The sequence below is a fragment of the Urocampus carinirostris genome, chromosome 2, assembly GCF_059441175.1.
Source record: "Urocampus carinirostris isolate Australia breed hairy pipefish chromosome 2, RoL_Ucar_1.0, whole genome shotgun sequence".
NCBI lineage: Eukaryota > Metazoa > Chordata > Actinopteri > Syngnathiformes > Syngnathidae > Urocampus > Urocampus carinirostris.
In genome coordinates this window covers 8,632,155-8,659,024 of record NC_142350.1, presented here as the reverse complement: position 1 = coordinate 8,659,024, position 26,870 = coordinate 8,632,155, and the positions used below count along the sequence as shown (strand labels likewise).

The following is a 26,870-nucleotide window of genomic DNA, read 5'->3' as shown; positions in this document are numbered from 1 at the left end:
GTGCAGCTAATGAGATGAGATATATATATATATAATATAGTGTCCCCTGCCCGATGATTGCTGGGATGGGCTCCAGCACCCCCGCGACCCTACTGAGGATAAGCCTAATGAGATGAGATATCTATTTATATATGTGTGTGTATGTATGTCATTATTACCACATTTTCTTTCTTAAAGTTTATATATATATATATATATATATACACGGACACACAATTATTTTTTATATAGAAAGGACATTTTTCAACTCAAAGTTTGCAGTTTAATTCTGAAATACAGTGTTTGAAAGTCTATTGTTTGAAAAAGTATTATTTTAATGAAACTTTTTCATAAGTATGTATAAAGTCATTAAATGTTTTCAACCTCTATTGTTTTATCTTAATTGTCATTAAAACATTGATCTTTTTGTATAAAGTGCTAAAGTATTTCAAGTTTTGGAGCAAGTATTAAAAAAACATGGATCTTGTTTCACAAAATATTTTTATTTGCAGAAAATAGATTGACCCAATACAATTTTAGAGGTACAAGCTGTTGTTGCCATTTCTTTGGATAGAAGACAGTAAAATAGTAACAACAGTCAATATGGTCTTGGCTAAACAACGGACACATTGTTAGCATATAAGCAAAGCAGGGAAAAAAAAGGAATCCCCAAAACATCTAAGAGCTTTTGAAAATAAATTAATGCGGTCACACACAAATCAGATTTGTTGTAATTTTGTAACATTTTGTAACACTAAAAGTTCATTGATGTGTTTATTTTCCTGTTTACAAGTCGGACTGCATAAATAAGTTAAATATTTCTTTTTAAAAGGCTTTTTTTTTTTAGAAGTCTGCATCCAGAGTGAACTGGCAGTCCTTGTTGCTGGACATGACCCCAAATCTTTGGTACTCGCCCACTCGTTTCTCAAAGAAATTGGTCTTCCCTTCCAGGGAAATGGACTCCATGAAGTCGAAGGGGTTCTCGGATAAGTAAACCTGTAAATAAATAAATACATAAATAGAAGATTATTTATGCTTGCAAACCATCAGGAATTATTGTGTTTGTTACATAGCCCATTAGAATTATTCTGCTAACCAAAACAGTAGCACCTACTTAATTACAGAAAATAACCTTTATTGGTTGCAAGGGTCATTAGCAGTCCAGACATTTGCAATATTTGCAACATATTAAATTTGCATAATTTGGGTATTTACAATCAAATTGGCGTAAATGTTACACCAAATCAGAGGTGTCCACTCTGAAGCTGAGAACTACTATTTTTTTACCGATTCAGCAAAGGTAAACCAATTTGATATGCAATTCAACTGTTTTTATGTTATCACTATGTCACTACTATGTCATTACCATTTTACAATGCTGGTAATTTTCTTCTTATCAATTCTCCCTTTTTTTACTAAGAATTAGTCATACAATAGAAAATAATTGTCTTCGTTAGACGTGGCACTCCAGGATAACATAATAAAACACAATCAAGAATTTGTTTTTTGTCACAGTTTGTTTTCCTGTATGTATTTAAGGGTGAGGATGAGACAAATGGCCTAATTCATCCAGGTGGGGTTTGGGTGGAATGGTCTTTATTGTCATTGCTAACACTTTAGTGGACATTGTTAAGACATGGCACTTTAAGATAAAATGTAAGAAAAAACTTTGAAGAAAAAAAAACAAGATTGAAAATAGTAATAGGATTGATAGATAATAATAGGTAGAAATATTACTTATAAGTTAGCGCTTGCTAGGTTTTCTTCCGGTAAGGGGTCTTTTTGGGGTGAGGAACAGGCAGAAATGGTAGGATCAATCCAGGTGGGGTGGGAGGTAGTGCTCGCTGTGTTAGTTCAGGTCAGGTCAGGTATGGGAGCACGCACCGCTAAGGCACTTCGCCGCGCTCACCCTACCACTCAACTCCGCCGGCCTTCTCCAGGCCATCGCCCAGGCAGACGCCCGGCTCATGCATGTTAAATGTTGCTATACGCATTGTATCGAATGATTTTACAGAGTACTTGGATGTGAAGACACCTGTTAAATGATTACCTTGGCCATTCCAAGGTCAACAAGAAGGCGGTCAGCCACAAACTCAATGTACTGCTTCATTAGGGAAGAGTTGATTCCAATTAGATCCACAGATAAGGCCTCGGTGAGAAATTCCTGATTCGGCAAAAAAAAATCCTTGTTATTTATAAGTGCATATTGGGCCCTGGGGAAAATTGGCGTTTATTGGCCAACCTGCTCAATGCTAACAGCCTTGGTGATGATGTCCCTCACCCGGTCCACGGAAGGCTTCTTTACCAGGTAGCTGTACAGCAGGCAGGCAAAATTGCAGTGTAGTCCCTTTAGAGATATCACAAACTGCTACGTTAACGACTCGCCTTAACGACAAATCTTCACTCGTTTCTTTGACCTCATCTCGGCTGATGAGCTCGTTAGAGTAGGTGAGGCCCGGCATGAGGCCTCTTTTCTTCAACCAGTAGATGGCGGCGAAGGAGCCGGAGAAAAAGATGCCCTCCACCGCCACAAAGGCCACTAGACGCTCGCCTGTCACAATAAACCACGTTCGGTCATTAATTTTCATTGGTGGGAATTTAACTCCTTAATGTTCCCAAAAAGTTCTTAAATTAATCATTGATTTCAATGGAGAAAGATGAGATGGGTAAACGCAAAAACAGGCCCAAAACATAGGATTTTTTGTGTGTGCAGATTTTTCCCTTAAGATAAAGTATCCTTCTGTATATTGTGTTTACATTTCTTTAGTATTAAATACCCTTTGGCAATTTTCCATGTTTGCACTTTTTTTTTAATAATATGTATCCTTATGTGTACTTTATTTACATTTTGTTCAATAATAAGCATTTTTTAAACTGAGAAGACTGATTGAAACCCAATTGAAAGTTAAATCTCACCAAAGGTGGCGCTACTGTCACTGATCCATTGCAGCGCCCAATCGGCCTTGCGGCGTACACACGGCAACGTCTCGATGGCGTTAAAGAGATAATCCCTGCAAACAAAACCAAAAAACACGTATTGGACGAATTAGCTCCAAAAAACATGTTTATCAACGTTGTTACTGTTTAGAAGACAAAAAAAAATTGTACGGGACCTTTCCTTGGGGTCTCGAACGTAGGTGTTAATGAGCATGCTGTACATCTCCGAGTGCACGGTCTCCATCAAGATCTGGAAGCTGTAGAAAGAGCGAGCCTCTGCAACCTGGACCTCCTGGCAGAACCTTTGCACCTGGTGGAAAAGAAAAAGGAAAAGCAAGGAGAGTTGTTTACATTTTATTAAATAAAAAATATATAAAATGGAAAATTTGATTTTGGGTGTGCAAATTTTCCTTCTTAAAGATAATTTATCCTTTTACATAATGCATTAACATTTAAACAGGTATATTTAAAAGTTCCATACCTAGGTGTCTATACTTTTTGGGAATATTAAGAATACTCTGGGGAGCCAAGGGGGGCCCAAGCCTGCAAAAGTTTGGGAACCATTGTAGTAGAGCATGGTGGCTGGACGTCGGAAGAACATATCGTCGTTCCAAAAGGGGATTCCACGGTGAAAAGGAAATACGAATTTCTAGACCTATGATTTTTTTTTAATAAAAAATTAACATTGGTATGATAGTTCATGTAAATTTCCCCAGTATTCAAATCAATGCTTTTTTGATTGGATTAAAGTTTTTTTGTACCACTGGGAGGCATTAAGTATTACACGCTGTTCCGTTACAGAAAAAACAGCCATGTTTTTTTAAAATTTTAGAGTAGTCTACCAATCACAGGAAAATCCAACTGTTTCAAATTCTTATCTTCAACACTTTAGAAAAACTAGAGTAATACTAAGTATAAATATAATTAGTAACAAAATAATAATTTAAGTAAATAATGGGACAGTTGTAATACTTGAATCATGATTATGTTCATTTTTAGTATATCAATCATGGGTAAATAAGTATTTTTTTAATCTTAGCTTTATACGCTACACAAAAAAATAATATGTATGAATATGAGTGAAAAAAATGACTCAAATTAAGTCAATATTAGACAGATCTAAATCAAAACACATTTTCAGGATTGTTCTTTTAAAGGACTTAATTCTGGAGTGATTTTTTTTCTCTCCTCGTCAACATGTTTACCCATTTTATAAAATAAATAGTTCAAACTAAAATATGTTTAACTAAATTTTCTTCTTTTGCAAGCTGTTCGAAAACAAATAAATGATTTTAATAGTACTTTTTGCAAAGTATAACCCCAAAAAAGGAACTGAATACTCAAAATAGTGAATTAGTCAATTTTTTACAAATTTTTCTTTTTGTGTGTGCATGTGATATAACTGTTTTTAGAGTTTGTAAAGGTGATAATTTCACACCAAAAACATAATAAATACAACTTTCTCTTTTTTAATCAATAGGGTTTTAAATCAAGTATTGTTTTTTAGGCAGTTTGAAAAATGGCCCTTATGCCATAGTTTGGACACCACTGTTCTGTACATTGCCCAACCATAAAGATAATCTTCTACACACGACATGGATGAACATGAAGTTCTTCATGGAATTATCATTTTTGACAACACACTTATCTTAAAACAATAAAAGATTACCAGGTAAGCTAATAAAAAACTGGTTTAGTCAGAACACTGTGTTCTTTCGGTAAACGGATTCAGAATTATTGAATTAACGCTGATTAACAGTCCAAACTCACCAGGTTCTCATTGACGATGCCGTCGCTGGCCGCAAAGAAGGCAAGAACGTGCGAAATGAAATGTTTCTCCTCAGGCTTGAGTCCGTCCCAATGCACCAGGTCTTTGGAGAGATCCACCTGAAAGATGCGTAATGTTTAATACGTTAAGGTTGGCAGGTTCTAGCATCAAATACAGGTTGTGCACCTCTTCCACAGTCCAGAAGGATGCTTGGGCCTGTTTGTACATTTTCCACATGTCGGGGAACTGGATGGGGAAGATGACGAAACGACTGGGGTTCTCTCTGAGAAGTGGTTCGTTCTCCTGGCAGTCCTCCGCTTTGTCTTTGACGCCGTTCTAGAGGAAGAAAACATAATACAGAGTCTTTCCGGAAAAAAAAAGTGGATAGCATCCTGGTATATGGCATCACGGTAGCAAAAGGAAAAACCATAGAGCGTTATCGAGACAGCCCAGAAAATATTGGCTGCTCTCTGCCCAGTCTGGAGAACATTGCATTTTTTATTTTTTTTTGAAGCACTTAGAACTCAGGTCAGACTACAAGCACTGGCTTGTAAATATTGCCTTTCTTACCCACTATTTTAAATGTGTTGATTCTTTTATGTCGTTTATCCGGGAATGCCACGATGAATCTTTTTGTATACAATCTACACTACGTTGATATCTAAGACAATAAATACTATTCTAATGTATTCAATTCCACAATGATTATTCAAAATATGATCAGAGGGCCAGGAAGAGCAAGCCTCCTAGACAGTAAATAAAAATAGATTTTTGGTAGCTTTCAAATTTAAAATTTTTGGTTTGTTTTTTTAAAACAAGAACTTTCTTCTCCAAAAAAAGTGTGCATAGAAAAAAATCAGACGTAATTAATTAGGTATGTTAAATTTATTATGGAAAAATATCCTTTTTAGAGCTTGACAAAAAAAAAAACATTGTAAAAGTACTACTAACATTAAAAATGACAATTATTTTATGAAAATGACATAACAATTGATGTACTGTAGCTGTCAAGTGAAAAAAAAACGTGTTTTACGAGGATGGGAAAAAATACTTATTCTGCCCAAAATGTATTTTTGTTTGCATGAAAGAAACCATAAATTTAATGTCACCTGATTAAGAATAATAACTACTCTTTAAATAATAAACAACTGAAGGGTGATTTAGAAAAAAAATCGGTGATTTATTTTTACGACAGTATTTCGTTTTTTTTTGTAAATTGAGACCTTATTACGTAGCTACTAGTACTTAGATATTACAACATAAAAAAGACAAGAATAACCAAACCCTTTAAATCTAAATTGATGATTAATTGTTGAAATTTGAGTTACGAAACATTTTCATCGTTTGTACCGGAATCTGTCATCTTTGTGTGTAGCTAACGTTAGCACGCTAAGCTAGCCCGAACCAATGATGACTTTTATGGTCTTACCAGTTCTCCGCAGAGGTCGTCACTCAATTGATCCATGTCTTGAGAGCTTCTAGTCGGCGTAGGTGACATCCTGGCCGCATAGAGCCAACTCCGCTGTTTCACGGAGGTTTTATTTGCTTTTGTTTGTTTTATTAAGCCATTTAAAGGGACGTCTTCTGCCTGATGATTGGAAGGGAACACTGTTGACCCCAAGAGGTAAGATACTACATTGCATGGATGGAATTAACATTAGTCGAGTTTATTTTTATAGCCCTTAATCACAAGGAGTAACAAAGGGATGCACATACCACTGATCATTGCAAACTACAGACTATAATTAAGCCATCCGTTGTTCTCTGAGATAGATCGATATATAAAAACTTTATTCATCCCCATAGGGAAATTCACATTTCCAGCAGTATCCTTGTGTTAAAAAATAAAATATGGGATATAGAATATAAAAATACCCAATGTAACATGTAGAATAAAGAGCATTTAAATAATGTTCCCAAAAATAGACACTAATAAAAATAGGGTAAAATATGAAAATGTGGGGTTGGGGTTTAATATGGGCTTTCACTCCCCCGGGTGGAGTTAAAGAGCCTCGTGGCATGAGGGAGAAATGATCTCTTCAGTCTGTCCGTGGAACAAGACAGTGACAGCAGTCTGTCACTGAAGCTGCTCTTCTGTCCGGAGATGATGTTGTCTAGGGGATGTAGTGAATTCTCCATGATTGACCGCAGCTTGTTCAGTGCCCATCTCTCAGCTATAGTTGTCAGGCTGTCCAGCTCTGTGCCCACAACAGAACCTGCCTTTCTCACCAGTTTGGATACAGGGTGATTCAAAAGTCCTGGGCACATTTGAACTCCCCACATCTCCTTAACTATGAATGGTAGTAAGATAGTGCCATATTAAAGGCAATAGCATTAAGTTTTTTGTAAGGCTATTGTTTTATTTCTTTTCAGACCCATTAATGGCGTTTACTCTACCCAAAAATGCATCTTGTGTGCTTCAATTTGCATTAACTGAAACATGGACTGTTGTCAATCGTGTATTTGCAGAACATTAAGAGAGGAAATCCATAGTGAGATGGCATGGTATATTTATAACGGATAGGTGCTTAGACAACAGGACAACCCTCAACTTCAGAAGATGTGATTGAACAAGTAGGAACTGCTTTCTTGCGGATCCCCCGTAAATCAATAACAAGAACCACAAGGAAAGTGTCCTACAACAATTTAAGAAAATGACTGCACATGACGCCTTACAAGCTTCAGTTAATCCTACTGTTGATAGACACTGATAAACCAGCTCATCGTGACCTTTGGATTGCAATGCAACAGAAAATGGAAGATGTCTTTTGCAATGAGGCTATCTTTCTGCATAAATGACAAAAGTGTTTTGTGCTATGTTAAAGAACAAGAGTCAACGGTGAGACCTACTTTAAAATGCTGTAAACTGGTCAATGGGTAAATTGAGTGAAAGTATGGTTACTTGATTTTCCAACAGGGTGGGGCTCCACCACACTGGGGCTTCAGGGTTAGAGTTTCTGTAAATCTACACTGCCAGACAGATGGATTGGACAATCTGGGCAGAATGATCATGTCCTGGCCATCCAGATCTCCATATCTCACACAATGCAATTTCATTTTGTGGGGATTTGTGTAAAGATTGGTCTATTTGCCCGTTATTCCAAGAGACGTGGCTGAGGTGAAGGCACGAATAACAGAAGCTGTTGCAACCACTGGCAATGCTGGGACACGTTTAGCAAGTATTTGACTATCAACCTGGTGTGTGTTATGTGACCAAATGGGGCTTATATTGAACATATTTGAACATTTCATGCAAAAAATAAGATTACAAGATTCTGAATTTACCATATGTGTTTTTATATCCCTTAAAGATTACAAAATATTCAAAGCCAAAATGTGCCTAAGACCTTTGGAACACCCTATATTATGTGATCACATAAAAAAAATGCGCCAAGTCCCCACCAATGCCAAGACCAAAGCTAGGCCCGTGGTAGTGTAAAGAAAGAGGCAGTTTATTTAGCAGTAATGTGGAAACAGGTCCTTGCTTTAACAGATTTTAACATCACATTTATTGAGAGCGCTGCTTATGTTGGTGTCTCTCTGAGCTTTCAACGTTTTACTTTGTATTTTTAAAGCACGCATCAACCATGAATCTAGCGACACCTGTCACATGGATCAATTGGCACGGTTTGACAAAGAGCCGTGGCGAATAAATTAACTTTTAACAGGGATGTGATTGAGAAGAGGAGAAAAAGTCTGAAACCTAGCCGGGGTTTGGGGAGAGCCCAGTGGGGGCACTGGGGGGCGATGCCCCCCCAAAGCTCCTGGGTTTTAAGCAATTTACTTGTCCAAAACCATGCTTAAATTAACAATTTAACATCTTTAGAAGATTTAAATAACAAAATAATTTGCCCACATACCTGATTTTTTTTGTAAATACTGCAAGGTCAGTTCAAATGCAGTTCAGACCCTGCAGCTTGTGCAACGATGTGGCCAATTTATGCAATTTTTCTAACGGCCACCAGGGTGCGCCAGAGCAATAAAGGAAAGAGTGAGACAGTCGGATTTGTTTGCTACGCAAGTGAAAAAGTCAGAATTCCGACTATAGTCGGAAAAATCACATCCCTGTTTTAATGGCTCAAAACCTTTTTTGGCTTAGACTTAGTCCTTTAAAATAGCCAAGACTGTATTCACCCAGGGCAGCACGGCAGCACAGTGGTTAGTGCGTGTGGGGCACAGTACTGAGATCGAACCTTCCTGTGTGGAGTTTGCATGTTTCCCCCGTGCTTGCGTGGGTTTCCCCCGGGCACTCCGGTTTCCTCCCACCTTTCAAAAATATGCATATCAGAATTATTGGACGGTTTAAATTGTCCTTAGGTGTGAATGAGCGAGTAAACTGTCTGTTTGCCCTGCAACTGGGTAGCAACCAGTTCAGGGTGTCCCCTGCCCACTGCCCGAAAATGGCTGGGATGGACTCCAGCACCCCCGCGACCCTACTGAAGATAAGCGGTGTAGTTAATGGATGTATTCACTCATACATGTCTACATAACATCACCACATCTTCATTTAAAATATGCAGACTAATTGGCCCAACCCTTAAATTAAGCAGCCAGTCAAATGTGCCCTTATAAGTAGTCTCATTTGAGATAATTTTCCTAAAACAATTCTGACATGGTATCAACTCAAGCACATCTGAGATGCATTTACAAAATGATTAAAAATACTGTAAAACTACTTCCTTACATGCATTATCTAGCCACTATTTGAAATGGAATATGTAATTGAAATGAAAAGCATGTGTGATTGAGTACATACTAGTGGTTATTTACATAATAGGATACAATAAATAGTAGTGACAGGAATTATTTACTTTCAGATACATTTACACAACTAAACTACTAGAAACAAAACACTCGAGTTACTTTTAAGGTAATAAAAAAAGGAGAAAATCATTTGGAAAACAAACAAACATGGTGATCTGCATTTAAATGGAATTCAGACTGAACGGTCATGTTTCAATGGTAAAATAAACATTTTTTATGATAAAATAATATAACAGTTTGCATGTATGTAAAAAAATATAGTTTCTATTTTATATCAAAGTGTTTGCCATGTAAATCCAGTTTTTCTTTATTAATTACAGGCTATGGGAAGGATATTATTACAAATAAAAATTAAAACTAAGATGATTATATTGTTTTAAAAAAATCTTCACCACCGATTTTTCTCAGACTAATACTGTATATATACTATATATTTAGTAGTCAGCAATGCCACATAGTAATACCATTAGATTGCCTTCTATCTGCAGAATATATTTGTAAAGAGATACATTAGAAACAAACATATTTTTTCTCAATAGTTAAAAAAAAGAAAAAAAAAGAAAGAAAATGAATACTTTTTTTATACAATATTTGGGCGACACGGCGAATAAGTGGTTAGCGCGCAGCCCCTTGATGCAGAGGTTCAGGGTTCAAGTCCAGCTACCGCAGCCTCCCTGTGTGGAATTAGCATGTGCCCGCGTCGGTTTCCTCCGGTTATTCCAGTTTCCTCCCACATTCGCGAAAACATGCATGTCAGGTTGATTGGCAGATCCAAATTGTCCCTAGGTGTGAACGAGCGAGTGTCTCGGTGTGCCATGCGACTGGCTGGCAACCAGTTCAAGGTGTCCCCTGCACCACTGCCCGAAGATAGGTGGAATGGGCTCCAGCATCCCCATTCATAAAAAAAATTTAAAGGCTATTAGAAAGTAACAACTTCAAAGATTATTATATATACTAAAATTCTATTCACTCTGCAAAAAAGATGACATCTATATTGAATAGACATATATTCGAATCCCATTTTAATTAGTTTTTCATATAGTCAATGGCTATTTTCCATTTATTGAATTTCAGGTTCCCGATCCTGGTATCAAGTACCATTGCAAGTACCGATGCCTTGGTGCTTGCCTTCCCTTGTTTTTGTGATCTTATTTGTTCGCATAACCGAGCTGTAAATTACCCAATTTTATTCAGAAAAATTCAAGCAAATTAACAAAGAAAACAAGAGATATCAGCAGTCGGATTTTTCTTTTGTTTTTAAACCTTTTGGGGTAAACTGAGACACGACATAGGGGGGCGTGAGGAACCATTGGGAGTGCGGGGATCTCTCAAGTACTCATCCTGGCATCTATTGGGTCTCCACGGGTATGTTGTGTATACCCAGGCGAAAAACGTCATTCGTGCACACCCAAGTGCAGTTCTGCGGCTTCAGCATGAACACTTGGTGGAAGGCCAGAGGCGGATCATTGTCGGTCTGTTAGAAGATTAAATACAAATATGTCAGGAGAAAAAGAAAAGCAAATATTTTGAGCAGAGAAATTCAAATTTAATTTATGCTAACCTCTGCTCTACTTTGAAAACTATTATTTTCAACCTGTTTTCTAATAGCTGCATCCCAACAGTGATGTATGGAATAATAATGTGCATTTTTAAAGAGGTAGAGGAGAGCTCATTTTTTTTTGAGTGATAGAGATGAAAGTTGCTAGACCTATTTTTTAGAGAGGATCTGTACAGACTGTTTCAATTATTTTGCATTTTGAGATCTTTAATTATTTCACATCTCTCGGAAAGAATAATACTGGATGGATCAGACACAATTGACATTTTTTTTCTAGGTTTCATTAACAGCTGCAAAAAAAAAAAAAAAAAAACACGGTCTCATCATATGCTGAAATAAAACAGTCCAAACTAAATAAATGAATGTTATAAAATGATATTACAGAAATAGAATTTTAAAATCAAATTCATAAATATTTTATTAAAGAAAAAAATTTGAAATAAATTTAAAAATAAATGTAAAAATACATAAGTATGATTCATCTTTATCTGTAAAAAAGGCGTGGTTCTCAATTGTATTTATTAAAATGTAGGTTAGAAATGTTGCCAGGTAGTTAGTTGCTCAAATTTTTGATTAAAAAATAGCAATTAAAAATATAAAACGATTTTTTTTCTTTATTTTTGTATTTATTTACATCTGTCTGTATTCATACATTGCATGTTATTTTTTCGTTCACGATAAATATTATGTTTATAAATATTATTTTTACGTTTTATGTTTTCTCACCTTGGTTAATTTATGGTTTTGGTATTTATGATCCTCCAAACATTGTGTGCACCTGAGTAATATTTAGTTGAGCACGTCGATGAGCTAATTATTGGCCTAATAGTTTTTATGTAGCATCCAGGACCATCCTTCCTTTTTTAAGATTAAGCAATTGACAAATTCTCAAATTGTTGAGTGATTGGTTGCTCCAGAAATATGCATTTCTGTATATTTAAAAATACTTAAATTTCCAAGACAAACTACTATTATAAAACACAGTAATCGTCTTACCTTTAATTGTCCAAACACCATAATAAGGATGCTGTTGTCTATCGTGGGCTGAATATCTTGTTCTGTGATAACATGCTTAATTTGCTGGAACGGCATCGTCTGTGTAGTTCCAAACACACAATAAGTTGAAATGAATTAAAACCTTGCGATTAAAGTGACCAGACATGCACATTTTTTCCAGAATAAGCAGTCATTGGGGCTACTTCTATAAGGGGTCTAGTACTTTGTGTAGAAGTTTGAATCACTTCAAAGTTAGGGGTTACATAAATAGTGAATCATTCTTCAAGCTTTGCTCTGCATACTATACTTACAGTCAGTTTGCCAGCAATGGCCTCCCTTCCATGGAATAGGGTTCCTTCCCAAGTCAGAGTAGCACCTTCAGCCTAAGACATGACAAAATGACGCGAATAATGCAGTAGTGCAGCTGCAAGCGACACAACCGAAGCAAACTCACATATAAGTTGACGAGTTCCATCCAGTTGGTGTTGTCAAATTGGTTGTAGTACCATTGCACAAATCCTTCACCAACTCTTTGACAGTCAATATCACCCCCCTGCATGACTGACACCATGGATCTGTAACAAGAATAAAGCATGATTATTATTGACAACAAATTTCAGCAACATATAGATGTTGTTGGTATACAGAAGAGATAGGAAGATGTACTCACAAGGCAAGTGAAATATTGCAAGCCTTTTATGAATGTAATATTATGGCTTATTGTTTACTAGTGTACTTTCATTGTTATTTTTCTAAGAGGGTATATTTGAATGTGCACAATAACTTGCATTATTAAAACAATAAAATACTTCAATGGACTTTCAATAAATCCAGAATGTATGCATTTTTTGAAAATTGTATTACAGAAAGTAAAGAACTTCATCACAATATTCCCATTTTCTGAAACAGTCCGGTGCATATTTTGTGGGACTTTTCTTTTATGACTTATGAGTACCAGCTCAGTAGCCTAGATGGTAAGGCGCCCGCTTTGAGACTGGGAGGTCGGTGGTTCGCGCCCCGGCCGAGTCATTCCTAAGACTTAAAAAGTGGTCGGCGGCGCCCTATGTTGGCTGCGGCTGCATCGGCTCGCTACAACGGGTCAGGTGCAATCGACATTTCGTTCTGTGTACATTGTTACACAGAATGACAATACAAGGAAATTATTATTATTATTATTATTATACTATTATTTCTGATAGGTAAAATAAATTCAGACGTCGGGCTTGGAACATAGTAAATTCGAAAGCTTTAGGGACCACTGTGGACCATTCTAGTGAGGATATTACAATTTATGGACACTTTTAATTTATGATATCAGAAGCAAGATAACGACACTGGTTGTTTTTTTTTTATTCAGGTGTGTTGGAGGAGGAATCCCGGAAAGCGTCTGGATAACACATTTCTAAACCTGACTTGGGAGCACACGCCGACCTCATGAGCACTATAACATGTAATAATTTTCTATTGTTACTGTTGCAGGATTTTGAAAAGACAATGGATACATAAACTTTGAGATGATATTAAAATGCTAAAAACATTCCCTTAATATTAGCAACAGATGCTAACTCATGCTTGAAGGCTGCCAAGAGCTTCAACTTTACGTTTATCCCGTTTGGGTCAGAAACTACCACCAGCAACTCACCTCATCTGAAAATATAATTAGATTATTTGAAAAATACGATAAAATAAATTAATATAGTACTTACACGTTTTAAGCCACTTTATTCGATAGCCGGTCAAGTCTACATCGAAATGAGACCGGGTGGGTTGAGGCAAATGGCCGACTCCCGTTCGACCTCTCAACCAAAGACGTCATCAAATTCCTAACCAATGGAGATGCGCGAAGTGCTACGCGCGGGCTTTGTTTATCTCACAGATTTGTCCAATCATGCGTCATCGATGCTTTGATTGGCCAGTGTGTAGTGGCCCCGCTCTTATCAGAGGAAATGAAAGCTGTAAAACTACAAAACCCAGAATCAGTGATCAACGCTCGACCACACGTAGTGGTTTGATTTTCGATATTCCGCCCTTGATTGAGTTTGCTTCCAGGAAAAAAAATAAACAATACATTCGGCTTTACCAAAAACACAAGTTTTATCTCCCGAAGAGAACTGCAAATCAAATAATTGTGTATGTAGACGCTACCATGGCAACAGTTCGACCCACTGGAACATTTCCGACTGTGCTGCCAATATTTTAAAAGTAAATCAAAGAGATATGAATCATGACGTCATAAAAAACCCTTTAATAATTTAGGTTGAAATATGTCAACAAAACCCGTAGCGTCTTATTTTCTTTTGAAACAAGACGTTCTGATAATCGTGATAAATAAGAGGATTGACAACCACCCTTCAGGTTCGCTTTTGGGCGTGCACAACCCAAAATACCACGTAGAACGTTTCTCAGCTAATTTTTCTAAAAGACTCAAAAAAGTGACATTAAACATAATTTCATTAAAAAAACACCAACTCCAAATTTCTATTGAAAACGTGGCAACAAAACCCGCACCTTTTCTTGTTAATACCAAGACGTTGTGATTACGTGATAAACAAAAAGGATGACGTCACACCCTTCATGTCCGCTGTTGATCGAGCCAAAAGAGTTCAGGCACTATTAAGCCAAACATAGACGTCAATATGTTTTTTTACATGTACATATAAAAGTAATATTTTGAAATGGAAGACAGGAAATACTTGAGGTCCATATTGCTTGCTGTGATTGAATCAACATACAACGGCATGCATTTTCTTCAAACAAAGAAAAACAAAACAACAAAAAAAATGCTTTTTTTTCGCAGTAAAAGATGCATCAGGCTAACAACTAGTGGAAAAAAGACAATTTAGGCACTTAACAAAACGATTACATTATTTTCACTTCAGTTCACTTCAGGGACCTCCAGTGACTTGTTGACTATAGCTTGGCTTGTGGATGTTTTCGTAGTCTTCACACGTCAGCCGGCTGCGACGTGACTATGTAGTCGTCCGTTCGGAAAACTTGAGGGATTTCTTGTTGCTGATATGACGCTGTTCTTCGTGGGCTGTTACTTTTCTAGGAGAGGAATTTTAAAAATGGTGAAAGGAAACAAAAACGAGGATGATAAAGGCAGTATGGTTGGTTTGTTGGTTGGGTCCCTTAACCACTAGGGTTGTAGGGGCACCATTCCCTAGGGCAGAGTTTTTCAACCTTTTTTGAGCCAGGGTATGTTTTTTACATTGGAAAAATTTCGAGGCACACCACTAACCATAAATGTTATAAAATGACACTGAACAGTATTTTTAATTACAATATAAATTATAATACACCCAGTTTGTACAGCACAGACACTTGACAATGACATAATATTTGCAGAAAATGATTCATAAATGTTTTATAAAATTTTAAAAAGTGACATTGGACAATTTCTCACGGCACACTAGTGCCGCGCACAGTGGTTGAAAATCACTGCCCTATGGTGTGTCTATGGCAAGTGCTGTGCAAAAAAGCCCTATTGAGTTTACAAATGGGCAGCGGTTCTGGCACCTCCTTCTGTCTATTTGTGCATAACCTTAAACAGTGGACGCCCGCAATACGACATTAATCTGTTTTGAGGTAGGGATCGCAAAGTGTAGTTGCCATATCGTGGGGATAGAAACGTATGGTAATGTGTAATGTGTTCCGAAGCAGTGATACCCAGATAAAAACACTAAAATAACAAAATTGTAAATAAAAAGTAATACATATGTGTAATATACGTGCACATATGCAATACAACTATAAATAAATATACATGTAAAGGAAAAATGAAATTATATTTTCCTTTGGTGTGACTCCACATGAGCTGGTAGAGTGGAGTAGCTGGTGTAGGGGGAGGAGACGGCGGACTAAAACTACAACTGATTTTAAATCTTGCGGGGACGCCCACATTTGATTTCTTTGCTTTAATCACATCCTTATTATCAATGATAATCCCGATCGTCAATTGGTTACGGCAATGAAACTTAGCGAGGGTAGCAATTTTTTAAAACAAAACAAAAAAAAACAACATAATTTGTATTTCTTTATTATCGCAATCTTCGTATTGTATCTCTGGTGAGCCGTTTTTACTGAGCACACATGATTCCAAACTGAATAAAGAGAAAGGCATTGTGGTTCAACCAGTGGCTAGCATAGCATTTACATTTACACGATGCAGTGATGCAAAAATAGCAAAACCGCATTATATGCAACGTCAACAATGGCAGACAAGCATCTTAAAGACGTAACTCATCATACGCACAAACACAATAAAGTTTTAGGGCACATTAAATTAATAGTAGTTGATGTCGTATAATAGGGGAAATTCCATAAAAAGGAGGGAAAAAAAACATCTCATTGCACGGTGTAAAGTCAAAACGACTTAAGGCAGGGTCACGGTATCCCAAGGGTCTACTGTACAGCATTACCTTTACTATCCCCGTAATGCCATATTCAATTCCCCATATGAAATTACAATTAAATGCAGAAATCACAGAATAAGCACAATTGTCTGAGCTGTATTCACAAATTCCTTACATTTAAAAAGCCAGGCACGCTCATTGTGCGGAAGATCTTCTTGAAAGCGCCTGGTATCGTGGCTAGTTCGCCTTCCACCTGCGTCAACTGCTCGTCCATCGCACCAACGTTGGCCCCCACCATCTTGACAAAGCCCTGGTGTCAAATGCAAGGTAATAATAATAAACTGAAAGTCGTGATTTATATCAAGAAAACGCTGACAAATAATAATGAAAACATTTTCAATATTGCAATTAACTCAATTAAAAACAAATATTTTTGTGCCTATTCATAAAGAAACTCCTTCTGACTAGTGTCTTACCTCTAACTTGTCAATGCGTCTATACAGTTGTCTCATTTCCTCAGATTTCTGCTGAATCCGAGGTAGATTTTCATTCACGATTTGTGACGTGTCGCTACGGATCTGCGGTTAAAAATAAAAGAAGTTAACAAAACTCATCAGTGAAAACCAAGCCCTAATACCTTTACCGTACCATATCCAGCATACCCACAAACTCGTCCACTCTGGTCAGCATCTCTTCTAGGCTTTTCTCCAAGCACAGAATCTGGAAAGTGAATAGTAAACATCTGTTAAGTGACAAGGCATGCTTTGGCTGAAATTCAATTATAAGGTTTTGGGGGTTTTCTCCAGGAAGGTGAAAACATTTTAACATGGGACAGGGAACGGATTGTCTTCACTTGCCTACAGCGAGGGCGTTATTACAGGTTGTCAACTATCACGGACACTTACTGAAAGGAACAGTGTTTATGATTTGACAACTGATTGTCACTGTATTAAGTCATGCAGCTGAAAATGAGTGCTAAAAAGCACAAAAAGAATGAACATTTCAGCGACACAACGTGACCAAAATGCACAATTTTTCCTCTCATTTCTTTGCCCAGCAATTCGCAGGATTTTTGCACCCCAGAAAACGTTTTTTTCTCCTATATTCTCCATACATAAGGCACACCAGACTATAAGGCGCTATAGTGGGAACGTCAACAAAACAGACAGATGGTTCAGTCAAACTTATTAGCCCCTTAACATTCCAAAGGCTCGTAAAGAAGGAAATATGTGTCTCGGACACGGTGTCTGTACGATGTCACCAATCACTCAAATGCGTCATTCCACATATCATTAAGACGGTCAAACTCTTGGGATTCAAGAAATGCCAACCATTTCTATTTTCTTTTTCACTGGCAACTTTGTGGACAGCATAGTAAGAATTTCCTTGTGCAGGGAAACGTTGTTCTTTACTCTGCATATGACAATAAACTCTTTGAATTAAATTGAATTTAAAAATAGACTCATCACAGAAACGTCAAGATCAGTCTGAAACAAGATACTGGGAAAATATAAAGCCGGGGTAGCTCACCAAAGTCGTCTTGCAGCCATCACGTTCAATAATAATACGCAACCATGGTCCTCTTACATCAGTGAGTGTAGTAAATCCAACCGTGTAAATAATATTGATCTATATATAAGGCGCACTGTATTATTAGGCACATGGTCAGCTTTTGAAAAAAATAAAAGCTTTAAGGTGCGCCTTATAGTCGTGAAAAAACTGTAATTAGCGCAAAGAGCACAGTTTTATATGCATTTCTAAAATAACTTAGCATGTTATTTCTTTGTTATTACCAGGTAAATTGTTAGAAGTGGGGTAAAATGGACTCAAAAAATTAAGAAAAACCAAAATGACCCAGCACTACAGGTACGTGGGTACCCCAACTGTCTTTAATGGGCACCCCGTTTCCTGCGGGCACCACATTGAAGAACCCTGATCTAAATAAATATTGTTTCTTTTAAAATTAAGTTTATTTACCACTAGCATGTGCTAAATAATGCACACGGTCTCTTTAACATTGAAGATTGAACAAACTCCTCTCCCAAAAACCGACTTCTCCTGGTCTTACTTAGCACAATTTATGGAGTTAAAGTACTGTATTTATTCTTGATTCCTCCAGAGACTTGGAGTGATGCTAAAGGGAGAAGTAAAAACATGATAACCATGGAAGTGTGGGTTGCAAAAGTTACACAAATCATTTACTGTTAAACCAGCCCTCTGCATACTAGGTCAAGTCACTTCACACCAAAGTAAATTTTTTTTTAACTTTTAATAATTATCTATGTTGTTATTTAATCCAATACGTGGATAATGCTCATAAGTAGTTCTTACTATGTACGATTTTGTTATTTGAATGTTTTTATCCAAGGTACCAGAGGTTAAGGACTCATTGAATAAATACCATAGGTTTTTATCACTCGTTGCGTGGCAATTTCACTTTGTAATTCCACCTAAGAACTGATTAATGCCATACCCCAGGGGTCTACTGTCATCGCATCCACTACACAGCATTATCTCCAGACACAAGAGCAGTTTCAGCGACAGACTGCTGTCACTGTCTTGTACTACGGACAGACTGAAGAGATCTTTTCTTCCTCATGCCATGAGGCTCTTTAACTCCACCCAGCAGAGTCAAGGCCCACATTAAACCACACCACCTACATTGGATATTACCGAATCTTACTGCAATATGTATTATGTAGCACTATTTAGTTACTCTATATAACACGCTACAATGGGCATTTGCACGTCACACTGGGTATTTGTATATTGTATTCTTTTGGCTTTATTATTGTACTGTTCTCAGCTCAGGGATGCTGCTGGAAATGTGAATTTCCCTTCGGGGATGAATAAAGTATCTATCTATTTATCTATCTATTGTTTGTTTCTTTAATGTATTTCCTGTTTCATCAATATTGTAGTTTTCAATAGTCTGTGGTATGTGCAGCCCTTTGAGACTTATTGTGATGAAGGGTTGTACAAATAAACATGACTTGAGAGGTCAAGACATTTTTTTTTTTTTACATATCCATACCTAATATTCGCCACCATGTTGACTGACATCTTGCCGCGACGCTGTGCTAATTTCGCACTGATTTTTGTTTGCATCTGGTGATCAAATATTCCACAATGTACCATTAAGCTAACGGAAGCCAATCACCATAATAAATTACCAGTGACAGGGTCGTGCCATTCTGCCTAGCAACAAGTGGCCGGAAAATACTGTCATGTGACCAGAAATAATTCAGCTGAGAACTAACGCTTTGCACATTTACGTAAGCATTATCGAAGATACTTATACAGTACTAAAAAAAATTAACGTTTATTTTTAATATATATCTGTCTTAGTTTTATTTTAGGAATAAATTGAGAAAACGAAAGGTAGCAGTGTTTCCTTACTAATATTTAGGCTAACTTTGTCGAATATTCACCTCTTCTCCAGCCGTTGCCCTCAAGTAGGAGGAGTAGGTAAGGGCTGTATGGACCAGGTCCTCCTCCTGCCGATCCAAAGCGCTCTGGGCCGCCGCCCCCGCGTCTTGGAGACTCGGACCGGGAGACGCGACGACGTTAGCCGCCCCCGCCGCTGCTCCGAAGCTCGGACTCTGCGAAACGGTTCCACTGCTGAGGATGTCGCTGACCATGGACAAGCTGCTAGCGCTTTGTGACACGATGCCGCTGTCCCGGCTGATTTCGGCGCTCGACTCCTCTAAGGGGGAGAGAAGGCCCACCCGGTCCACACGACGGTGGTCCATGTCGCCTGACTGGGGGAAGTGGCTGAGGTGCAGCGGTCGGTACCACCAGAAAACAACGCCAGTGTTTAGCTAGTCAGCTGATTGCGTCACGTGATGAGGAAGTACGGAAAGCCCGAGGGTAGAAAAATAATCAGCATTGAAAAAAGGAGAAACAATTTTTATTTTCGTATTTTGAATCTCTTTTATAATTGAAAAAATAGAAAATACATAGAATTACATCTTTCATTAAAACACAATTGTGTGGAGCAAAGTCACACGAAACAAGTACTGTCCATCACTCAATAAAAACACTGCAGTTTAAATTATGGCCACTGTATGTCCCCCTTGATCCTTATATGGCAAAGTGCAATTGCAGCGGTGGCGCTCAAAAGGACTGTGTGTAAAATTGAGTGCCTTCTAGTGGTACACAAAAGTTTTATCCAGCAAAAAAAAATCCTTGATTCTAATATTAGGCAAAAATACATGAACGATCATAAGAGTGTTAACTTTAATTAAAAAAAAACATGGGTTGAGAAATCCGTAGATCTTTGACACCTAGGAATCCCCACTAAGATCCGCGCCATATTTATCCTGCCGTCCAGCTGTGCCCTGGATCACTGGCCCTCGTTCGTACCAGACAATCCTTTGTCATCTAGGGGTCAAATATTACACATTGGGGCCTCAGAACGCCTCCACTTTGGTTTTTTTTTTTTGTGAAATTAAAAAAATATATATATATGTCATTTTTCTCACCCTCTGTTTTAACAGCTAGTCACCAGGAGATAAAAAAATATAAAATAAAAGTATTGCCTATTTATACCACAAATGCAATTAAATGTGAAGCTTTGTTCACGTGATCGTGTTGTAGGGAGCCCAAAGGTTACAAAAAACAGCAGTGGAAAAAAAAATCTGATTTGTCTTTTATTTCATAGCTCTTTTAACAGAAAACTATAAAACAACTAGAGAGGCGCCTTTATTATTAAAACAAAAAGTGTAATACATTTGCGTAAAAACAACTACAGAAAACGTAAATCAAATGTACGGTATCAAAAAACGATAACATTTCTAGTAATGCCCACCAGATGGTAGCGTTGATCTTTACATGGCAAAGTACTGTATAACTTAAGGTTTGGGTATACCATCGCCACTTTTTTGTGATATTGAAATGATCTAGCTCCAAGAGGTTAAAACAAGGCCTGTCCATATTAATATATAAATATATTTAAAAGTAAATCTCTCATGTGACATGCGTGCAGCCGTTGTAAAATCACATCTGCATGCTTTAAAGATTAAAAACAAAACGACCAGCTTCAAATTTGGGAGTCAAGTGTGAATCGCTGGACGTGAAAGTTGAGTACCTCAGCTACTGTGATGTTTTTAACGTATTAACTGTCTAAGAAAGAAAAAACGGACAAAAAACGCCATAATCTTGTGACAAAAGGGTTCCATTGATAATCAGAGATAAAATCTTCATTAACAAAGAGTTGTGAGAAGGAAACCTTGGTTGTGTCAATGCAAACAAACCACAATCCCGATACGTAAAAATGAAGAATAATTTATTGAAACAGATACAAGAATATCACAACAGTCAAAAAGACTCATTTAAAAGCAAGAATATCGATTTACTCTTTAAAAAACCATGACAGTATTAAAACCCCGGTTTGGTCCCAGTATTAAGAGAATTGAGCTAAAAGTGGTCACTTTGTTTTAAAAAAAAATACATAATTTGTTCAGACGCTTAATACAGACATTTATAGAAAGAAAACATGTATTTACATATTTGATCGTTGATGTGCAACTTTATTACAGTAATCATCTTGGTGAGGAAGTGGGGTAACAAAAGTCCCAATTTGATTTGGCGTTACCGATATATTCGCTGATTTTATAACGTGATGACAGTCCCGTCCTCCTCCACTCCCCCCCTAGGCAGGGTCAGGCTGTGCCTTGGGTCGCTTTTCAGCGAGCTGAGGATTTTGTGCAAGCTGCCGTTGCTGTGACGGAGAGCCGGGTTGCTGCTGTGGTAGCTGGCCTGATTGTGCTGGAGGTCTCTGAGGAGCTGGTAGTGGTGATGATGATGGTGTTGGTGGTGATGTTGCGACCCCCCGTTGAGGCTGGCCTGGGAGTGAAAAGAAGCCGTGGATACGACGGAAGGGGGGCGCGAAGGGGGACTGGGGGGGCCCATGAGGGTTGTTTGCTGCCGTGACGCCAAAGAAGCGTTCGACCTTCGCTTCAGGTTGCTCTCGATGACGATATCGGCTTCGTCGTCGCTTTCTAGCTCGTCCTGATGGGCAGGTGGCGCCGTCTCCCCGGAGGGTGCCGAAAGTGCCGGGTACCCGGTCGACCCACTACTGTCGGAGGATTGTCCCGAACTTCCGGAAATGCGGCTTCCGCGCACTACGTTGTTGCGTTGGTTTACAGGCTTGACGGTGACGATCAAATTGTGGCTGTTGGCGATCATCATGTCCGTCACTTGGTCCAGAGACTTCCAGCTCACTTCAATGCCGTTCACCTCCAGGACTTCGTCATTGACCGCCAACAATCCCGTGCTCTCAGCCAGCCCGCCGGGAACCAGTCGGGAGATAAAAATCCCGGGGACTTTCTCCAAGCCGTGCGGGGTGACGCGGACGCTGGTTCCGTCCCGGATGTAAAATCCGAGCGGTTTGTCGGAGCCGTGGCGGTAGAGACGGACGCGGCGGTGGGATTCGGGCAGGATGTCCACGTCGATAATGGAGGAGACGGGCCGGAAGTCTTGCGGCATGCCGATGCGGATGTGCGCCCTCTTGCGGTTGAGGTCGTTGTTGCGGAGGGCCACCACTGTCTTTTTCTTGCGGGTGAGGGTGTTGTTGCCGAAGTTGGTGTAGTCCATCTCTTCTGCGAAGGCAAATGGGACACTTAATACAACTGTTTTGTTTGGTCTTTAGCTGAAAAGTTTTGAGTCTCACAATAAAATTTGCTTTTTTGAGGATTAAAAATACTCCAAATGAGCATTTCGGACTGGTTTTATATATGCCCCACTTTGGGCCATTTTAGGACACTCACAGGGGTCATGTAGTCACCACTTGCGGTAATAGATTCACCTGACTGACTTGAGCTGGACAAAAATCGCCATGCAACATTTTCTGCCAAATCAGTGTAATAAATAAATAAATAAATAAATAAACAAATAAAAATCTGTAGTATCTAATACACTGCCACAAGTATATATGTATATTTTAAATAAAGTATAATTGTTGCTACTATGTGAAGTAATATGCTTATTGTGTTACCCTCTCTTCATGTTTTGTTCTGAAAGAGCTGGTTGGCGTTAGATGGATGTATATTTGTTCTATCCACGCGCAAGTATGTTTTCCAAGTCCTATTTCTTTCGTGTCTTGTTCAGTTAGAACCAATTGGTATTCAAACATATCCTCTTTTGACTCATTTTATGTTTCATTTAGGGTCTGGACATATACAGTTTTGTGTTTCATGTTTTGTTCAGTTATAGCTAAATAGCGTGCTTACATTTCATGGTCTTGAGATTATGGCTCAATTGTTTCGATTTGTGTCGGAATGTTTCTTGAGTTGTCTTTCTTTTCTGTTTTGCACTGTTAGAGTCGGTTGGTGTTGGAGAATTATGTAGTTGTATGCACGTGTGAGCAGGTTCCCTTAGTTCTCATTCTTTCATGTTCTATCATGTTAAAACCAGTTGGCATTCTAACATATCCAGTGTGGTCTTACGTTTGTGTTATGTTCAGTGCAAGCAAATTTGTGTTCCAACTTATCATTCATCTTCTTACTTTCATGTTTTGTTCAGTTAGAGCCATTTAGTGTGCATTATATGTATTGTATTCTCATATTGTCCACGTGTGGGAATGTTTCTTGTGTCGTCTTCCTTTTATGTGTTGTTCTGTTGGAGCTGGTTGATGTTGGAACATTATGTGGATGTTTTATTCAAGCATGAGTATGTACTATGTCATCTTTCATGTTTTGTTTGGTTAGAACGAGTTTGTATTCCAGTATCTTCTTTGTTGTCTTCATGTTTTGTTGCAGTGAGATCTTTTTTTGTGTTCAAACATATCTGGCTTATCTTATTTTTAGGTGTTGTTCAGTTTGAGCTAGCTAGTGAGCATTAGGTTTCATGGTACTCTCTTTGTTCTGTCCAAATGTGGGAATGTTTATTGTGTCGTTAATTTTCATGTTTGGTTCTGTTTGAGCTGGTGATGGAAGATTACATTGTTGTATTATCCAAGCATGAGCATGTTCTGTATCCTATTAGTTTTGTTTTTGGTTCAGTGAGTACCAGTTGGTATTCCAACATATCCCATGTTGTCTCCTTTCATGTTTTGTTCACTTGGAGCTAGCAAGCATTACTTTTTAAACTTTTTATGGTCTCCTTAGTTGTTGTTCTTTCCTCATTTTTTGGAATGTTTATTGTGTTATCTATTTTTTATATACTTTTCAGCGTGAACCAGTTTGTGTTTCAACATATACAGAATTTTCTACATTCATATTTTGTTCAGTTAGGGCTGGTTAGTGTGTGAACATTATGTAGCAGGGATGTGACCCGCGCCTGTCTTGGAGTACTTTTGATTTCTCTGGATTCTGACGATACTATTCCACCTCCTTGTTTTGTGTGTGTAAAGTATCTGATACGGATCGTTTTTCTGAAAATAAATCCTGTCCTAAAATGTCATGAGTCAACATTTATAGAATCTACTTCTCAGGTCACACCAGATTATGAAAAACACAAGATGTTAGGAACTTTTCCTGGGTGGACTAAGGAAGATAAGGATTTGTGATTTAAACTGCGCACCAAAAGAGTGAAATGCCCTGCAAAACACACTTGAGTAAACTATTACGCTCAACGGAAATCATCTAGGCACTGGAAATACGAAATGGATCGGGATCGGACTTTCTGAACCGTGCCAGATGGAAACGTATGCTATCTTACCACCGCACAAAGGAAGAGGTGTTATCCAAACCATGAGTCAGATTTTATTTTACAGGAAGCTCGGAACTTGAAAAAGCCAGCTGGCTTCACTCTTCCTCCCTTCTCTGCACTTTTTCGAAGACAACGCCAAAAACAATCTCGGAAAAAAGTCGTGAGTCAACCCGCGGAGAAAGCAGGTGTCCCGCGGCATCGTGTTTTCCCTTACGCTCTCGAATCTGACGTTCATTTCCTGTGTCCACGTTTCCCGTCTGACTGAGCAGATTAGATAGCGGGGGTCGAGCTTCTTCGGCTTTTGTCAAACAAGTCCGTGCGTGTCATGATCCACCTCGAGGTGCGTCGTTTCACTTTTTTTGTAACCCCCAACAAACGTGTTTTAACTAGTCGCCTTGTCTCCTCTCATTGTGCTCTCCGCCAACTGTCAAGGATTGTCCTGAAGTTGCATGAATATTGTTTTACGAAGATGTTTCATTAAGTTAAACAATATTAAGCCTTATAGACTGGTATCAGGTATCTTCTGCACTGAATGAGCAACAGAGTAACAGTAATGATCATCCATGTAAGTAGGTGGCAGCAGATTAAAAAAGATAATCATAATTAAAAAAAAAAAAATATATATATATATATATATATATATATATATTACACACACAATAATCCCTCTCTGTATCACGGTTTTACTTGTTGAGGTTTCGCTACTTTTGTATTTTCATTGTGCATTGTGTTCTGCATTCTGATTGGCTAATTAGTTGCCCCGGCCCTTTACTGCAAAATAGGAGCAAGTTTATTTTCAAATTATTATTTGACAATACATAAATTGTGAAATGTGAATGTAAAAAAGATGCCTGAGACTGTAAATTGGGATTGTACAATGTATGATACAGTATTTAATAAATAATTAAAGGTTTTCTACTTTGCGGGTTTGAGCGCAACCCCTGGAAAAAACGAGGGATTACAGGGCAATGAGTTTATATAGCGAACTACTTTTGCCTGTTCATTCAAGACATTTCAGATTGTGATGCAATATATAAATCCCTTTCTTAATAATTAAAAATATATTAATCAAGTAGCAGATCATTTTTCTTATTTCCATTTTATTTTTCATATTATACACACACAAAATCGTTAAAATGTAGTGACATTTTTTTTTATCCCAATGGCAAATCAAAACTAATAGGACTTGTAAAAAAGTGAAAATGAAAAGGAAAATATCAAAACTACATAAAAATTATTTAGCCCCCCAGCCAACCCCCCCCCAAAAAAGTTCTGCAGTTACCACATGTAAATAATTTAGCAAAATAATAATGGTTAAAGCTGACAAGTTAGTACAAATTGAAAACAGTAAATAATAAAAATAATGTTTCATTGGAAACATTTTTTGCTGGGTTTTAAAAAAATGTTTATTCAAAATATATTTAATATTATTTGCATTAATTTTGTATCTAGTTTGAAGTACTTTATGCATACCTGTCAACCTCCACGGCTCCATGCCCTTTCAAACTGTCGCATTTTCTCTTACAAAATACAAAATAATCTTACACCATTTTTTTTCCCTAACATGTTTATTTGTGTAGTTTATCATGTTATATTGTACATGTGTTTTGTTATACCATATATATTGTTAATTAACATTTTGTTGTGAGATACCGAGTTCTCGACATCAATGAGGTTTATTATAAAAAAGTTAATGAAGTCGCTTGGACGTTCACTGTAGAAGGAAAAAATACATGCAAATATAATTAAGTAGAATAATAAATTTTCTTATTCAAATTTATTAATTCATTCTGCATTAAATTATTGTTGGTAATATACTGATTAAAGGGATAGTCACAAACCTGTCTTTTTTCATTTTCTT

The 26,870-nt window shown here is 37.7% G+C and overlaps 4 protein-coding genes across 4 annotated transcripts in view; all 4 read right to left on the bottom strand.

Moving 5' to 3' along the window:
• Positions 1-461: 461 nt before the first annotated feature.
• On the bottom strand, positions 462-6,654 carry rrm2b (ribonucleotide reductase M2 b). Its single transcript, XM_088328736.1, has 9 exons — positions 6,114-6,654; positions 4,871-5,020; positions 4,687-4,803; positions 3,093-3,226; positions 2,896-2,990; positions 2,397-2,530; positions 2,222-2,326; positions 2,030-2,143; positions 462-975 (listed from the first exon to the last, which is right to left on the bottom strand). The coding sequence occupies exons 1-9, from the start codon at positions 6,180-6,182 to the stop codon at positions 823-825; spliced, it is 1,071 nt and encodes a 356-aa protein (XP_088184862.1). The 5' UTR covers positions 6,183-6,654; the 3' UTR covers positions 462-822.
• A 3,964-nt stretch (positions 6,655-10,618) lies between these two features.
• On the bottom strand, positions 10,619-13,865 carry LOC148370924 (nuclear transport factor 2-like). Its single transcript, XM_088328738.1, has 5 exons — positions 13,709-13,865; positions 12,457-12,577; positions 12,314-12,385; positions 12,003-12,101; positions 10,619-10,922 (listed from the first exon to the last, which is right to left on the bottom strand). The coding sequence occupies exons 2-5, from the start codon at positions 12,571-12,573 to the stop codon at positions 10,797-10,799; spliced, it is 414 nt and encodes a 137-aa protein (XP_088184864.1). The 5' UTR covers positions 12,574-12,577; positions 13,709-13,865; the 3' UTR covers positions 10,619-10,796.
• A 362-nt stretch (positions 13,866-14,227) lies between these two features.
• On the bottom strand, positions 14,228-20,207 carry bloc1s4 (biogenesis of lysosomal organelles complex 1 subunit 4). The gene is made up of 5 exons (XM_088328737.1): positions 19,789-20,207; positions 17,006-17,077; positions 16,834-16,935; positions 16,533-16,667; positions 14,228-15,050 (listed from the first exon to the last, which is right to left on the bottom strand). Exons 1-5 carry the CDS (start codon positions 20,107-20,109, stop codon positions 14,946-14,948), a joined length of 735 nt encoding a protein of 244 aa, XP_088184863.1. The 5' UTR covers positions 20,110-20,207; the 3' UTR covers positions 14,228-14,945.
• A 1,416-nt stretch (positions 20,208-21,623) lies between these two features.
• pard6gb (par-6 family cell polarity regulator gamma b) overlaps positions 21,624-26,870 on the bottom strand; it is a 32,615-nt gene continuing 27,368 nt past the window's right edge. The window contains exon 3 of the mRNA XM_088328735.1: positions 21,624-22,959. Coding sequence (XP_088184861.1) covers positions 21,971-22,959 — 989 coding nt within the window. The 3' untranslated portion in view covers positions 21,624-21,970. The remainder of the gene's footprint in view (positions 22,960-26,870) is intronic.